The sequence below is a fragment of the Xenia sp. Carnegie-2017 genome, unplaced genomic scaffold, assembly GCF_021976095.1.
Source record: "Xenia sp. Carnegie-2017 unplaced genomic scaffold, XeniaSp_v1 HiC_scaffold_2, whole genome shotgun sequence".
Taxonomy (NCBI): Eukaryota; Metazoa; Cnidaria; class Anthozoa; order Malacalcyonacea; family Xeniidae; genus Xenia; species Xenia sp. Carnegie-2017.
The window spans coordinates 5,205,074-5,223,651 of NW_025813482.1; the positions used below are offsets into that span (position 1 = coordinate 5,205,074).

General features: G+C 32.0%; 2 protein-coding genes across 2 annotated transcripts in view; both read right to left on the bottom strand.

The window, feature by feature from the left end:
- Window positions 1–18,578, bottom strand: part of LOC124440043 — a 116,968-nt gene that overhangs the window by 28,947 nt on the left and 69,443 nt on the right. Inside the window, exons 41-42 of the mRNA XM_046990369.1 lie at window positions 1,782–2,099; window positions 441–758 (exon numbers count right to left, since the gene is read on the bottom strand). Of these exons, the coding sequence (XP_046846325.1) occupies window positions 441–758; window positions 1,782–2,099 (636 nt within the window). The remainder of the gene's footprint in view (window positions 1–440; window positions 759–1,781; window positions 2,100–18,578) is intronic.
- Window positions 14,407–18,534, bottom strand: LOC124440044 (transmembrane protease serine 9-like). Its single transcript, XM_046990370.1, has 8 exons — window positions 18,449–18,534; window positions 17,702–17,849; window positions 17,454–17,585; window positions 16,564–16,814; window positions 15,776–16,081; window positions 15,397–15,598; window positions 14,902–15,096; window positions 14,407–14,763 (listed from the first exon to the last, which is right to left on the bottom strand). The coding sequence occupies exons 1-8, from the start codon at window positions 18,449–18,451 to the stop codon at window positions 14,621–14,623; spliced, it is 1,380 nt and encodes a 459-aa protein (XP_046846326.1). The 5' UTR covers window positions 18,452–18,534; the 3' UTR covers window positions 14,407–14,620.

The window sequence follows — 18,578 nt, forward strand, 5'->3', positions numbered from 1 at the left end:
AAATGATCATTTGAAATAAAACCGAAATATTTTTTTTCTAACTGTCGTGTTTTGATGACTTGAATCCAAGTTTACAAGAAGTCCTTTTTGGATTGTGCTTAATTTTATATTTAATGAAACTGTCGTCTAGTCAAGGAATGTAAATAACAATGAATGTATTTTTTATAAACTTCCTTATTAGTCTGAAGATGTTTTGATTCAAAAGAAATGTCACTCCCTTTAAATACATTTTATAAAACCAAACTGGAACAAAATATGTTTATTTAGTTATTTTACGTCCGAAGCTGTGTTTATTCTTCAGGCATTTGTCAATATCTGTTTCAATATTATAAAATCATATTAAATGCTTAAATTAATCATTGAGGTTCCTTAAATAATCCAGTTTGTCATCTTTGTGTAAAAATCTTTCAATTTTTAATAAAAATTATGCACATACAAACCTGAACATTGTACACCAGCATCTTCATGATGTCCACAATTATGTGTTCCCCATCCTCTATGTGAACAACTCGAAATATTATTTTCATTTCCTACACAACGAACGTCGTCCAACCATATTTGTCCACTGCCATCAGGAACATTACCTCCTTGTAAAGCACTGACAGCATAGTCATAACCAAGTTGACGACAAACAACTTTAGCTTCTTTTAAATCCCAGCTATCATCACAGATTGTTCCCCATTCTCCATTGTAAAATACTTCCACACGACCTCTGCCACTAGAACTTTTTGGTCCCCGAAGTCTAACAGAGTTGACAACTGATAAATAAAGAAAATATATAGATTGTGTGATCTATAGAAGTCTCAATTCCGAAATATTCTAAGTTACATGTATACATGTAAAGTATCCTGTTATGTTAGATGCCATTGTAAACTCTTCTCTGGCAAAATTAATTATTTAAATTAGTAACAAAAAAATGATAAAAAAACTTACATAAGTACCAATATCAAAAAGTTTTGGACAATTAGACAATATTTTACTTTCATAAGTATTACTAAATTTTTATTTAGACCAGTCCTTATTTCTTTATGTAATATCACTTCTTAACTCTTTAACTTGTGAATTTTCCCCATTTGTTTTCCACTCAATCGTTTGATTTGTTGCCTTATGGCAACACTGCCCCATAACTTGTTGAAACAAGCAAATAATAAACAGTAAATTGTTCACATAGACTCTTCGTTGACAACGTGAGAATCTTTATCGTATTTTTAATTATTCATAAATAGGTTTCTAGTTCTCTCTAGGCATGTCTTTTGCTAAACCTTAACGGTCAGTAAGAAACGAAATTAAAAATTCATTTTTTAAGATGGACAACACGCCATTACAACTCATAAAGTTACACTGTAGTGTATATTTAAAGATGCTCCTTTTAAGTATGCAAAAAGAAAAATTTTAATGGAGCTTCATAGGCTACAGCCTACAGCTTCAAAAAGCTCTAATGAATGTAAACAATCGTAACAAAACTAATTATAACGATAATCACATCCCTCCACGGAAAGTTTAGTCTATGGGCTGCTCTTTAGCTCTGGCATTATCTAATCTTTTTATGGGCCATCATGAAATAGGTAATGTTTAATAATGTCCTCATGAAACAAGTTATGTTTATTTAGTTATTTTACGCCGAAGCTGTGTTTATTCATCAGGCATTTGTCAATATCTGTTTCAGTATTGTAAAATCATATTAAATGTTTAAATTAATCATTGACATTTCGAAATAATCCATTTCATCATCTTTTTATAAAAATCTTCCTAATTTTAAGATAAGTGATGTACTTACAAACCTGAACATTGTACACCAGCATCTTCATAATGTCTACAATCATGCGATCCCCATCCACTATGTGAACAACTCGAAATATTATTTTCATTTCCTACACAACGAACGTCGTCCAACCATATTTGTCCTCTGCCATCAGGAACATTACCTCCTTGTAAAGCACTGACAGCATAGTCATAACCAAGTTGACGACAAACAACTTTAGCATCTTTTAAATCCCAGCTGTCATCACAAATTGTTCCCCATTCTCCATTGTAAAATACTTCAACACGACCTCTGCCACTAGAACTTTTTGGTCCCCGAAGTCTAACAGAGTTGACAACTGATAAAAAAAGAAAATATATAGATATTGCAAGACATACAAATCTCAAATTCAAAAGATTCGGGGTTACATGTACATGTAAGATATCTTAATGCAAATATTAGAGCCTAACTGGTCATTTTTAAAATAGCCATAAGCAATTTGGTTATATAAAATTTATTAAAAGCGACGTACGTTTCGTCTTGACTGAAGACATCTTCAGACTAATAAGGAAGTTTACAAAAATTGTATTTATAGTTATTTAAATAGTTAAAGATATCAGGTTGGTATGGATGTGCAAGTGTGATGTGGTATTTAGCTAGGCGGATGTGTTAAGACTAGAATACTCGAGAGGGATGGTGCTTTCTTGACACATGGACACAGCCTTGGTACATTCGACCTTTTGATATGCAAAGCCTCTTTATCTCTAAACTAAAGTCATTCTTTAACGCCAACGGAAGCTCCATCCCTTTAGCTAGACTTATTATCTCCCCTTTGCTATACACCACAGCGTATTGGACATCCACAGTAATCTGATACCTTTAACTATGTAAATAAAAAATGTAAAATAAAGCACAATTTGAAAAAGGTCATTTTGTAAACTTAGGTTCAAGTTATCAAAACAAGACAATTAGAAGTATAATGTTTCGGTTTTATTTCTAAACCCTCATCAGTGAAATGATCATTTGAAATAAAACCGAAATATTACACTTCTAATTGTCGTGTTTTGATAACTTGAATCTAAGTTTACAAGAAGTCCTTTTTCGGATTGTGCTTTATTTTATATTTAATGAAACTGTCGTCTGGTCAAGGAATGTAAATAATAATGAATGTATTTTTTATAAACTTCCTTCTGAAGATGTTTTGATTCAAAACGAAATGTCACTCGCTTTAAATACATTTTATAAAACCAAAGTGGAACAAAATATGTTTATTTAGTTATTTTACGTCCGAAGCTGTGTTTATTCATCAGGCATTTGTCAATATCTGGTTCAGAATTATAAAATCATATTAAATGTTTATATTAATCATTGAGGTTCCTTAAATAATCCAGCTTGTCATCTTTGTGTAAAAATCTTTCAATTTTTAATAAAAATTATGCACATACAAACCTGAACATTGTACACCAGCATCTTTATGATGTCTACAATTATGTGTTCCCCATCCTCTATGTGAACAACTCGAAATATTATTTTCATTTCCTACGCAACGAACATCATCCAACCATATTTTTCCACGGCCATCAAGAACAGAACTTCCTTTTAAAGCGCTGACAGCATAGTCATAACCAAGTTGACGACAAACAACTATGGCATCTTTTAAATCCCAGCTATCATCACAAATTGTTCCCCATTCTTCATTATAAAATACTTCCACACGACCTCTACCACAAGAACTTTTTGGTCCTCGAAGTCTAACAAAGTTGAAACCTGATAAAAAAATATATTATTAGCACGAACTATAGAATGTCAATTCTAAAATATTCTGAGTTACATATACATATAAAGTATCCCATTGTGTTAGATCCCTTTTTAAAATATTCTTTGATGAAATTGGTGGTTTAAATTAGTAACAGAAAAACTTAATTATATTAATAAAAAACCTACAAAATTACCAATATCAAAAAGTTTTGGAATAATTAGACACTCATTGACTATCTTAAGTCTAAAAATCGTTTATTTAAACCAGCCTTATTTCTTCAATCAATTATAATCCTTTAACTGGGAAATTTTTCCCCTTTGGTATTCCAAACAATCGTTTGATAATGTTGCCATATGGCAACACTGCCTCGAAAGAGGTTGAAACAAGGACATCATAAAAATAAAATATTCACATAGACTGTTTTCTCACCGCCTAGGAATCTCTATCTTATATTGTAAAAGCACTATCTTTGTAATAATTAAAAAATACGTTTCCGGTGCTCTGTAGGCACTTAATGAATTAAACTCAAGTGGTCATTGAGGAAACGAAATTAAAAATGTATTGTTGAAGATATACAACACGCCAATACATAATATATAGACATGCGTAATTGTAAATTCTTTGTAAAATACGTAATAAATTGTTCGTTGGGAGAAAGCGTCGAATAAAAATTATTTACATTATAGTGTAAATTTGGAGATGCTCCTTTTAAACCTGCAAAAATATTTTTTAATTTAAACGGTGCTTCATAAGCTACAGCTTCAAAAATTTGTGATGAATGTAGACTATCGTTACAAAACTGATAATAAAGATTATCACATCCTTCCACGGAAAGTTTAATCTATGGGCTGCCTTCTAGCTTCGGTATTAGCTAATCTTTTCATGTGCCATCATGAAACAAGTTATGTTTATTTAGTTATCCTAAATCTGCAGTTATGTTTATTATTGAGGCGTTCGTCAATATTTGTTGAATAACATAAAATCATTTTAAGTGTTTAGATTTTTTCTTTGACGACCCTCCACCAAATAATCCAGTTTATTATCTGTGTTGAATTTATTTCCAATTATGTACATACAAACCTGAACATTTTACACCAGCATCTTTATGATGTCCACAATTATGTGATCCCCAACCTCTATGTGAACAACTTGAAATATTATTTTCATTTCCTACACAACGAACATCATCCAACCATATTCTTCCACTGCCATCAGGAACATTACCTCCTTGTAAAGCACTGACAGCATACTTATAACCAAGTTGACGACAAACAACTTTTGCATCTTTTATATCCCAGCTATCATCACAAATTGTTCCCCATTCTCCATTGTAAAATACTTCCACACGACCTCTGCCACTAGAACGTTTTGGTCCTCGAAGTCTAACAGAGTTGACAACTGATAAAAAAGAAAATATATAGATAGTGCGATCTATAGAAATCTCAATTCTAAAATTGTCTGAGTTACATGTAAACAAATAGAGGATCCAATTGTGGTTGGATCATATTGTAAAATATTCTGGGACGAAATTGAATGTTTTATAATTGATGACAGAACTTAATTATACTTAGGAAAAAACTTACATAAGTACAAATATCAAAAAGTCTAGGAATAATTAGACGTATTTGACTCTTATGATTCCCTAAATTGTTTATTTAGACCAGGCGTTACTTACTTTATTCATATAAGGAAATAAAAACAAATTGTTCACATTGACCGTTCTTTCACCCAGTGGGAATCTCTTTAAGGTATTTTTAAAATAATTGTCTTTTTATTTATTGAAAAATACATTTCCTGTGCTCTCTAGGCATGTTATTAACTAAACTCAAACGGTCATTGAGAAAACGAATGTAAAAATGCATTTTTGAAGATAGACAACACCCCAATACAAGACATAAAGACATTCTCAGTTTTAAATTTTCGGTGGAAGAAAGGGTTGAATTAAAAGTAATTACTTTGTTGTGTGAATTTGGAATTGCTCCTTTTAAACCTTTAAGAAATTTTAATCTAAACCGAAGCTGCGTTTTTCTTCAGGCATTTGTCAATATCTGTTTCAATATGATAAAATCATTACATGTTTGTAGATGTAGATCGTCCAGGTTAGTATAGTCCTGAGAAGGACTGTTTTTGTTGTTGTTGACAGACGTTTCGACAACCTTAGCGGCAGTCATTTGACTCTGAATATGACTACCGCTAAGGTTGTCAACAAACATCAGTCAACAACAACAAAAACAGTCCTTCTCAGGACTATACTAACCTGGACAATCTACATCTACAAACATGTAACGATACTCCCGGGTTCAAACCATTTACTTTATGATAAAATCATATTAAATATTTAAATTAATCATCGAGTATCCCCCAAATAATCCAGCTTATCATCTTTGTATAAAAAGATAAAGCATGCACATACAAACCTGAACATTGTACACCAGCATCTTCATGATGTCCACAATTATGGGATCCCCATCCTCTATGTGAACAACTTGAAATATTACTTTCATTTCCAACACAACGAACATCATCCAACCATATTCGTCCACTGCCATCAGGAACATTACTTCCTTTTAAAGCCCTGACAGCATAGTCATAACCAAGTTGACGACAAATAACTTCAGCATCTCTTAAATCCCAGCTATCATCACAAATTGTTCCCCACTCTCCATTATAGTATACTTCCACACGACCAGTTCCATTTGAACTTCTCGGTCCCTGAAGTCTGACTGGTGGTGGGTTGTCTATTATATATATATATAAAATATATATATTGATGAGAAGAACAAAATACACAAAAACTTTTTGCTTTTTATTAAGCTTTCAACTCGGTGCTTCGAGCCTTCGTCAGAATGTAAGAATATATTATTTACAAAGATTTTGTAGGCGTTTGGAGCGTCTGATTGGTTGGTTAGTAGTTGAGTTGATATTATTGCGATTATTCTGCAATGGGTTCAGGAACACCAATGGGTTCTCCTTTATCCACCTTCCTTGCAGAAGCTGTTATGCAACACCTTGAAAAGCAGTCAGTCACCAACAACACACACATCAGACTATGGAGAAGATTTGTTGACGACATCTTTGCTATTGTCGAAAAAGACAAAACAGAACACATTCTACACACAATAAACAAAACCACACAGAACATAACCTTCACCATGGACAAAAAACAGAACAAACAACTTACCTTCCTAGATATTCTACTTACCAGATCACATGACGGCACATTAAGCACGCAAGTTTTCCGCAAAAATACACACACAGACCAAATACTCAACTTTAACAGCAATCACCCAACACAACACAAAATTAGTTGCATACGAACTCTCTTTAACAGGATTAAAACTCACTGCAATACAGAAGAAGCCAAGAAGAATGAACGCAACTACTTATACTCCACATTCATAAACAACAATTACCCATGAAACTTTATCAACAAAGTATTAAACAAAATACACAAGAAACCACAAACTGAAAAACCTAACGAAGATACAGACGAACCAGTAAAAATAGTAGCATTACCATATATAAAGGGAACATCAGAAATGACATCAAGACTACTCCGACCATTCAAAATAAACATCGCACATAAACCAACACACAAACTCAAATCATACTTCACTAAACATAAAGACCGAACAACGACATTTGACGCAACCAACGCGGTCTACATGATACCATGTAAAGATTGCCCCAAACAGTACATAGGACAAACATCCAAGAAAATTGAAACAAGACTCACTGAACACAAAAATGCCATCAAACTACGCGACCCAAAATCACTACCAGCAGAACATACCTACGATACCAACCACACATTTGACTGGACAAAAACACAACTTCTTGGACGCGCACAGACAAAACACGCACGAGAATTCAAAGAGGCATGGTACAGCAAAGACAAGAACACAATAAACAGACATATTGACATCCCCATCATCTATTCACAACTAAAGACAAAACCAAAACAACAAACTAATAACACAACGACTAAAATAAAACACTCTAATTTCATTAAGACAATCCACACACCCGAAACCACGACAACGCATATTATACCATCCAATAATATCAACTCAACTACTAACCAACCAATCAGACGCTCCAAACGCCTACAAAATCTTTGTAAATAATATATTCTTACATTCTGACGAAGACTCGAAGCACCGAGTTGAAAGCTTAATAAAAATTTAAAACAAATCCAGAGAATCCTTATCATTATCATAATATGCCTGGGTTACCAATTTATATATATATATATATATATATATAGGAAGTTTATAATTTATGATTTTCCGTATAAAACAGTGCTCGATGCCCGAGAGCAGAGCGTAAATATGTGTAGTGGTGTTGAGAAAAATCACAAAACTACAGATTCATCCCGACAAGCCTGTTTCGTGATTGCTCACTCTTCAGGGGATTTAATGAATAAAAACATATATATATAGGTTATGTAATTGTATATTGTTGTAATTTTTTCTGCTTATTTCATGTCAATTATAAGTCAAAATATATTTTTCTTACTTGTACACATTGTTCCATTTCCAAAATATCCTGGGTTACATTTACATGTAAAGGATCCAATTGTGTTGATGCACGTTGCATTTTGATGACAGTTATCAATAGAAAAAGAACATTCGTTGATGTCTAAACACACGGACAACCAATAAATTCCTAGTCTTTATCTTGACAATAAAATAAGTTAGCGTAAAATTTATAAAATGACTGAATCGTTTGCTTCGAACAAAATTTGGGTTTCAATTTATAGCCTCGAGATTTCAAACCAGTTGACGTGCATCATTTTGAAAAGAGTTCAAGTAAAATATTCTCAGACAAAACTCATAGTTAGAACTTACGTAGATTTAAATAACATAAAAAAAGCGAAATGTTATTGACTATAATTCTTTAAATTATTGTCAGTTTTTTTCTGAAATAAATAACTGAAAAGTGGCAACGCCAGCCTGATCTTTTATACTCCTACAATGCAAGCTTTTAAGCTAAATTTTTTATTTTTTCCCTTTCTTTACATTTTTAAAAAAAATGTTGTCTAGCTTTGATATCACCACTTTCATTTCCATGTTTTTAGCTAATAACTAACATGCGCTCGGTCTGCTAACTATTCTACGCAGAAATGTATCTACATTTGTAAAAATAATATAAATTTTAAAACCAAATATAAAATGTGTATTGAACAGCCATAATAATAAGAAATGTGTATTTCTTTTTATCATAGGACTAACGTTTCGTCTTTATCATGGCTGTTCAACGCATTTCATAATAAGCTTTAAAGTGCTTACATCAGGGTCAGGAAAATGACTTCTTTAGATAGTTAAATTGTTTTTAAGAACATTTCCAATTTTATAACTATGGCAAAATTTTTATCTTTGTGGGATTTTGAGCTCAGAAGAAAATGACTCAGCACCAGAAGTGGCATATTTAAGAGAACAAATGCTTTCAAGAAATAGCTTTCATGCTACATCAATTTTATCTTGACATCATTTGCAAAAGAAAATTCAATAAAACATTCTGGGATAAAATTGATGGTTTACATTAGCTACAAAAAAACACAACTTAACTATGTTAATAAAAAAACTCACACGTAAGTACCTACAGCGTAAAGTATTGGAATAATTGGACATTATTTGACTCTATTGAGTCTAAAAATTATTTAGACTAGGCGTTATTTATTTAATTAATATAAATAGTTTGTTTAGCTATTAACAAGCGAATTTTTTCCATTGGTTTTCCATGCACTGTCTGCAAAAGTACAACTATATAACTCACCTTTACAAACTGTTCCATTTCCAGAATAACCAACACTGCATTTACACAAATACGATCCATTTATATTGATACAGTTTGAGTTTTGATGACAATTGTCGATAGACAGAGAACATTCATCAATATCTAATAATAATTTACGTTTTTGCATAAGACTTTATTTGACTTAAATCTATGTAATGCTTACAAAAAGTACAACTGTATAACTCACCTTCACAAACTGTTCCATTTCCAGAATAACCAACATTGCAATTACATAGATACGATCCATTTGTTTTAACACAGGTTGAGTTTAACAGAAGTCTAACAGAGTTGAAACCTAATGGCAAAAAGAAGATATATCGATGGTGCAATTTCAAGTTTTATTTAAATATGATTTCAAGTTTAGACGGTACAATATATAGAAATCTCAATTCTAAAATATTCTGATAAAATTCATAATCTTTATCTTCACAATTAAATATGTTGTATAAAAATATAAACTATCTAAATCATTTTTGGTCTTTTATAGGTACTTTTTTCACAATGAATGAAAAAGACAAAATATTTATAACTGAATAAACTGTAATAAATAAAATAACTGTAAAAAGTTTCCATAAAAACTATGATTTCATCATTTCAATTTTATCTTGACATAATTTTCAAGAGAAAATATGTAAAATATTCTGGGACGAAATCGATGGCTTAATTAGCTACAAAAAAAAACAAGTTAATTATATTAACTATAATACCTATAAGACAGTAAGTGTTGCCTTTGTGAGTGTCAAGTGCGTAAGTGTCGCTTTCTTAAAAAAGTAGCCGTTGTTTTAGACTTAAAATTTTGGAAAAACACACGAATTGTACTTAGTTGACCCTAGACTAAAGACTAATGAGAAGAGATTTCAATATCAGTAACACAATACACACATGTGCAAAAATTTTAACCCATTGTATTTTAATTGCTTTTTAGCAGCTAAACTCTTTCAAAAGTGCTTATCGGTAAAACAATTTTCACCCAAAAAATATTTATGTTTTGCCATGTTGAAAATTACAGGTGTTTCCCTTATTAAAGTTGCAGTTTGCTAAAATTTTTAGCCGTAATTACAAGAACTTTTAAATGTTGATAATGTTATATTGCAAACCAATGTCAAAGTTAAAAATATTTCTCTAACAGTAATAGTACTCATCGTAGAAAGAGCACAATCATTTGAGCAACACAAACTTTAGCCACAGTAATTCTACAACTGCATGTGTTGATCAGAATTTTAATGGTTTCAACTTTACTCCATCAACCTTTTATCTACACCCAGCATGGGACCACTGTGGTGCCACTCGCGCGACTGCAAACAGGAACACAAATGTTTCCTCATTTCCAAACAATTTGCTGCATCGCATAAATTTTCAAACCTAAGCTTACATAACACTATACATGGTTACTTCGTAATTTCTTGTTTTACCAAGAAAATATATCTCGTATGAAATTTGCTCTACGTACACAATATTTATCTTCAGTCGACATTTAATCAATTTGTCAGTTGTTTGTAATCAGCATTTGTAGTTTTAAATTATTGTTACTTTGCAGCCAAGGTTTATTTTTGCAGTGCATTTTAAGTAAGTGCCACATTAGTATTGCGAGGACAGTATTTTAATATTCATTTCTTTCAAAACGTGACTTTGAAATTTCACAAAGATATTGAAATTTTTATTAAAATTAGTATGACTCGACCCTACTTGCTTTGATTAAGATGAAACCGTGACACAGCACACGAGTTTTTAATATCATTGTGAACATAAATGAATAAATTGAGTGTTTTTCGAGCGCATGACAAATGGAAATGTTTAAAAGTAAATTATTAACTTGAAAAGTAAATTAAAACATATTCATCTCAATACAATACAATTTATTCAATAAAAATTTTTAAATGTAAAACAATGAAAAACCTTTGCCTGGGCAACAACGGCAGTTTGGGTAAAAAATATTATTTCTTGGATCATACGTAATAGCCAAGGGGTTTAAAGGCTGCAAACTAAGTTCTGTGTACAGTTTCTCTTTTGTAAAGTGGATCTAAGTGAAGTAGATATATACGTGGAGCAGAAGTTTTTTAATTTCTTGATTTTAAACATTATTAAAACAAAACAATATAGTTTTATTCTATTTCAAATATAATGTAAAAATACATACCTTGAATTTGTATGAAATGTTTGATCAAAAGTAGACACACCAGAAAAGTTACTTGTGCCATGGTGCAGCTTGAAATGGTGCAATCATATTAATCGAGGGAAAATATATGCATAATTCTGCTCTATGATACTCTTATGATAAACTTATGAGTTTCATGTGAGATGTGTATGATCCAGCATGCGTTTATTGCACGCTTCAAGGTGCGTAAGCGGAACTTTAAATTCTAAGAACTATGTTGTCATTGTTTTGTTGAGGAACTGCTACTTATCTGTACAATACAGGAAATGTAAAGTAAGAAAGAAATAACCATCGAGAAATAATTTTGTTTTTTGATTATATTATAAACGGCAACACTTTTCTTTTCCTTTCTTTGAACACTGAAAAGTCACTCTTCAATAAATATGAAAAGTTAACAACTTGCAAAAAAAGTTCAAACAAATAAGTTTGTAAATAAACAGTTTGTATAAATCTTCATTCTATAATTGTTACTTTCCTTTTGTGAAATATAAAAAAAACATAAAAGAAATTGTAGATACTCTTAATACTACATAAATTCTACAATTACTACTACATAAATATCCTGCTGTTTTCCAGTTAAAGGAAAGCGACGTGAAACCATAAGATTGTCATGTTTCCAAAAACACTTGAAAATTCTACCTATACAACATTTATGATACAACACTTTAAAATTCTATTTTCGATTTTTAATTTTTTCTTATAATAATGCAAAAATTATTATTCTTAACCCAATTTGCTTTAAACAATTTTGACTTATATTTTTTTAAAAATCTTCAACATGTTAATTAATGTCTCCTTGATAGCATTGTCGACATTAAAGTAGTGCAAATGTAGTTTTCTTTATTCGAGCTACGTTCACCAGAATCACTACATATTTAGACAGTCCCATTTTTCCAACGCTTAAAGCAGAGAAACATTTTTTGAGACAATCAAGTGATCCCTAATTTTATGTTGACGTAGGCTTTTTCCAACAGCAGGGTCTCTAACATGCTTATTTACATGTTTGTACAGATTTTGGCATATATGGCAGACTTATCAGCAATATAACCTTGGTCACACTTCACAGCTCAAAAATGCTAAATAACTGCTTTCGGTTCATTGATCAACTCTAGTTTCAATCCTGGCCTCAAGGCTCAAAAAGTTTTCAGCTTGCAAAAACAGGATAAATCATGTAAAATCAATGTGTGGAAAAACGTTCACTCGATATCAAGGATTGTTCACTTGATACTTGAGAATATTATTTCACCCTGTTAAGTTAAGGTAACCTAAAGTAAAGTCATTTCTTCATTTCGAGTTTTATTTATTCTAGCTCAATATGTGTTCTTAGGTCATTGTAGAGTTAGTAACTAATTGGAGTAAAAGGACTGTGGTGAGAACTTAATCAAGGAGGAAGTTAATTTGTACATATAAAAATAAAAGCTAAATCACAACAAAGTCAAGCCAAATTCTGCATTTACGCACGCCACGCTGCTGGCAAATTTAAAAAGCATGTATAGCCACATTATACTACCATCAACAAAAATATTATTACAAAATTTATTTGACATAAATATCCTGCTGTTTTCCAGTTAAACAATGTGAAACAGGGAGGTAGTCATGTGTAAAAGCAAATGCATTACTTGAAAATTCTATTTTTGATTTATAATTGATAGTCATTGCATGTAGTGCAAAAATTTTTATTTTTAATGCAGACGAAAAACTTAAACAATTGCCTTAGACAATTTTGACATAGACTTAAAAATCTTCAACATGTTAATTAATGTCTCCTTGATAGCATTGTCGACATTAAAGTAATGCAAAAGTAGTTTTCGTTATTTGGGCTACGTTCACCAGAATTACCCCATACATAGAAAGTTCCATTTTTTCCAACACTTACAGCAGAGAAACATTTTTTGAGACAATCAAGTGATCTTTAATTTTATGTTTACGTGGGTGTTTGCTAACAGCAGGGTCTCTAACTTGCTTATTCACATGTTTGTACAGATTTTGGCATATATGGCAGACTTATCAGTAATATAACCTTGGTCACCCTTCACAGCTCAAAAATGCTAAATAACTGCTTTCGGTTCATTGATCAACAGGATAAATCATGTAAAATCAATGTATGGAAAAACGTTCACTCTATATCAAGGATTGTTCACTTGATACTTGATAATATTATTTCACCCTGTTAAGTTAAGGTAACCTAAAGTAAAGTCATTTCTTCATTTCGAGTTTTATTTATCTTAGCTCAATTTGTGTTCTTATTGTCAACAACAATTAAAATAGTCACAAATCATTCTGTCTGCAATGCTTTCATATGACTTCTGGATTTCTATGTAGTCAAAATGGGAATTCAAACTTCCTGCTAGACCTTAAGTGTTGACCTTTTCTGGGCCCATTTGAAATTTTCCCCAAACCAGCACTTTTAATTTTTGCCCTTTTTATAAAATAGGTTTAAAGTCAGTAAGGCTGGAGGATTGCATGGTTCCAGTAATGTATTTTGTAGTGCTTATACTATTGAGTTATCAAAAGCACATCACCAAGCTAATCAGTTCACAAAGAACTGAAAGACCTTAAATAGATACTGGGAATTACATACCGTTTTTTTCAAAAATATAGCAACGCTGTATAAATCAGAAAAGTGATGAAAAAATGACGCGAGCGATGAACCATAAAGTACTGTATTATGTATAGCTTCAATTTTTGAAAAAATATAACAGTTACCCTAGTGCATACAAGTAATGATTCTAACGAAATGGTTTTTCATAAACGCAAGTGTTGGTATTTACCAGTATGATCAGGTTTTTGATTGGTTTGAACGTTTGATAAATCTTAACGCACAATATGTTCATCATTGTTTGAATGACCATATCACAAACCTTCATATTAAATTATTCATATTTTTTGATAGAAAATTGTACAAAATGATAAAACAAATGGCAAAAAACTTAAATTAGTGATGACCACGTGTTCCAGATATATTAATATATATTACAGAAAATACAGAAAATTCTGCAAATAATTCATATACTTCATAAATATTATTATTATTAACCAAAAAGCACAATTGTAATAGAAATAAATCACATTAATTTTGTTCAACGTTTTTTAATTGCAGTTTGATATTCGTCTTTGCTTAAAGTGTAGATCTTTTACCATTTAAAGTTATTCAAATTAAAGGAGTCTAAAGTCCAGTAATTTGTGTAATCCAGGAATAAAGATTAGCAACATGAGTGTAGACTCCGTAATATTTAGCGCAACCTCGTCCCCAGCTAGTGATACCAGTTAGATACCATGAACCATCACGGTGCTCACAGACCAGTGGACCTTTAAAGACAACGATATATTGTGTTTTACTAGTATTCCATGTCATTTTCAAATTAAGTTTGAAACGTTGCCGATAATGCAATGGTTTTTGTCAATTCCACAATGCAAATAGATTTATGTTGTTATGTACTTTCATACCTCCACTGTCTCCCGCACATGTGTCAACACCTCCATTGGCAAGTCCTGCACATAACATTCTATCTGTTATCTTGCTTTTGTAAATTCTTTTGCATTCTTCTATTGTCACAATGGGAACTTGAGCTTCTTGCAAGATCTTTGGTGTCGATCCTCCACTTCGAAGTTTTCCCCAACCAGTAATGTAACATCTTTGTCCTGTTTGCATAACACCAGTACATAGTAAGTGTATTAACTTGTGTGATTTCTATAGTATAGGTACGTTTTCTTGGGCAAAGAGACTTGAATTAAACTTTGAATTACTTGCATTCATATCTGTACTAACGTGGGTTTCAGAAAATCTTTTTAATGGTTAAATGTTCAGTGAGGCGATAATATTTGTTCTATTTCTCACTTAGTATAAAACAGAGAGTTATGAGACGAGACCATTAACAGTCAATTGAGCATTTTTGTAACTTGTTAAAGCAACAACTTTAAAGTATTATTTTCTTTTCTTACCTGTAAAATCGATTCCTGTATTTAGGCAGACGGGTTTTATTTTTGTTGTGAAACTAACTGATTTCTTCAGTTTAATAATTGCAATATCATAATCCAATGTTGTTTTGCTGTACTGAGGATGAATTGTGATTCCATTTGTCATTATGTCCATGTCGTGTTCATGTCTTTCTCGAAAGTATGTGTTGTGCTCCCCTAGTCTTACCTATAGACATAAAAACTGTCATAATTCATTGGTAAAGAGGACTGAATGCTTTCAAATATAGTATAAAATCGACATACTTCCAATTATTGAGTTATTAAGAGCTGAGAAAAGCAGTTGTCCCGTGTCACATTACAATGAAAGTTCATAAATATTTATGCACCGTTGAAACAAAATCACCTTTACTCGACTCCAATCAGAAGCCTTGACACAGTGAGCTGCTGTGATAATGTACTGATTGGATACCAAAGCGCCACAGCAGGTCAAGAAGTTTTTTTTCACAAGAGCGACCTGCCATGGCCATTCACCCGGACGGGCGTTTTGGCCTCCGACGATCTTGGCTATGTCACTTAGACCTGGTCCTTTTTGTCCACATGATCCTGGTGGAAGTGTTGGCGTAGTTGGGCATTTGATATAAATTAAAGAGATCTCATCCAAAGCAATGTCTCCTTGCCAACCATTTCCTCGCGTGGTGCTAAATATTATCTTAAGTAAAAAAGTTTTCAAACTATGGGAAAATTACAAGCACATTTAATTTGTTACTTTATAATTATTTTCGTGTTTCTAGTTGTAAGCAAACATAAAATGTTGTAGATGCGTATGTAAATAGCATTTTTCCTGGAACTTATCGCAATATTTTCTTGGAAAATTTATTTAAAACTTTTTTTATGGGAAGGTATTTTACACTTCATTAATAGGTACATTTTGATGTGTTTCCAAGATCGAAAGATTTTCACTGCAATCAAATTTGACATTAGTTAGGGCCATCACTATAATCAAATTTTGTGCCACTAGCAAAACAAATAGGGAAATTTGCGTATGTATACAAATAATTAAAATTTATGCATCGCCTGCTGAAGATTAAAAAGGATCCGTTTGTTGAGTTGCTCAAATAGGGAATTGAGGAGGACAGAAATGAGTTATTTGATTTGGTTCCATATCAAGTTTCAATGTTATAATTTACTTACAGAAGAGCTGTTTAGAAGATTTACGTCAATTTCTGCTCTTTTCCATTGGTTTCCTTGATTACCAGATTTCGTAAAAATCGTTTGCCAATCACCCATGTTGTCATTATGAACATTTAGTTTTCCAATATCACTACCAAACATATGGTAGGAGAATGTTAAACACCACTGACCACTCTTGAGCTTTGGACTAACAAGATTTGCTTTATCGCCCTTTTTTCTAGGGTTTGATGCTTCACTATAGATGTAGTAACCTGTAATATTTATAGCATGTTTAATGGACAATTTTTAAAAGAGATTGTATGTTTTATGAAGTTTAAGGATATGCTCAAGCCGACGTTTGTTATTATCGACCGAGGATAAAACCTGAATGAAGTTGATACAAACTGTGAATTTTATTTTTTATGAAAATTTTCGTATTTAATACACGTCATTACGTCGCTCATTGTGCATGACAATCTCGTATGATTTAGCTCGTAAATGCCTTGTAAATTTTACCTTGTAATAGTTACAACGCGAAGAAATATTAGATAAAGGTGCAATATTTGAAATGCTTACGTATAATAGAAACGTAGAACTCATAAGAAAACCGCTCACTTTCCAAGTGTTCTACCTCCTACTCGCATTCCCACATGCATTTTTATTTCCCTCTTGGTGTTCTACAAAACTTTTGTTGTTTCATTTAGGAAATTTTTAGTTTATTTTGTAAAAATAAGAACATCAAAATTGTTTTTGAGCCCATCAAAGCTCGCTACTTCAGCGAAATCGATGCTTGCCTTGTAATATTAACGCACTTTTTAAAACAGCGAAGTTAGATCTACGGAAGAATTTTTCAGTTTCAATAAATCTTATATTTTAAGTCAAACTCGATTGTAAATTATTAGTCAACGCACCGTATCCAGACACATCTGCTAAAGGTCCAGTATTGTCACTTGCTGTTTTTCCATTTTGCAATGTCCAATCAAATTCATCATTCTTTGCGTTTATAAATAAGCACATCGTACCATTGTCAAAATTGCATTGAACTGTAAAACAATTAAAATTACACTATTTATACAGGCCTTTATAAGACTACTCATATTTTAAATTATTACATGCATAAATTAAGTTCATTTTTATGTAATTTTTTCTTTTATCATACCTGTCTCTGCCAATGAGGTTGCCGGTTTTTTTGTTGTTGCTGTCGTTGGCTTAGGTGTTTTTGAAGAGCATCTGCCCGGTTTAAAACTAATTGCGTCAATAGCAATGTCGCCTTGGTAACTAAGACCACGAACTCCTTCAAATTTTACCTATACGTGAAGAAGAGAATTGAATAATAGGCTTAAAGAGCTGTGACCTCTCGTTTTAATAATGGAAACTCTTATTGCCAGATTATCAAGAAAACACTTAGTAAGAGACCAGTCTGCGTGTCATGCAATTAATAAATCATTCACACTGGCAAAAGAAACACAATTTTTAGTTGTAATCTTCATGAGCTGCAAAATGCAAATTATGTATTAACTTTTGGTTTAAACATAGATACAAAGTTGATGATACTTACAACGCACGCAACAGCATTTTCTCCGCACATGCAAGACATGCTGTATGTTTGTAAATGTAGATCCGGATCCTTCTCAGGACTATACCAACCTGGACGATCTATATTTACAAGCATGTAACGATACTCCCGGGTTCAAACCATTCACATTGACATGCATGCTATTATTTAGGTTTATCTCTTTCTTGAACACTCTGCTTGCAACATAGCTTGTATCATACCACCTTGTATCTTGCAACATATCTTATTATACTAGAACGCAAAATTCCAAACGCACGATACTCCAACACACAATACCCAACATTGATTTTAAAAATATAGTTGTTGCACGTACAAAATCAATGTCCTTACCATATAACTTCCATTTAAATGAATGAATTGTTCCACAAACACCTAAATATCTTCTTGATTTCCTGATTGGTTAAAAATCATTTGACTACCAGCATAAATGTTAACAGAACCAATATTTCTACCGTACATA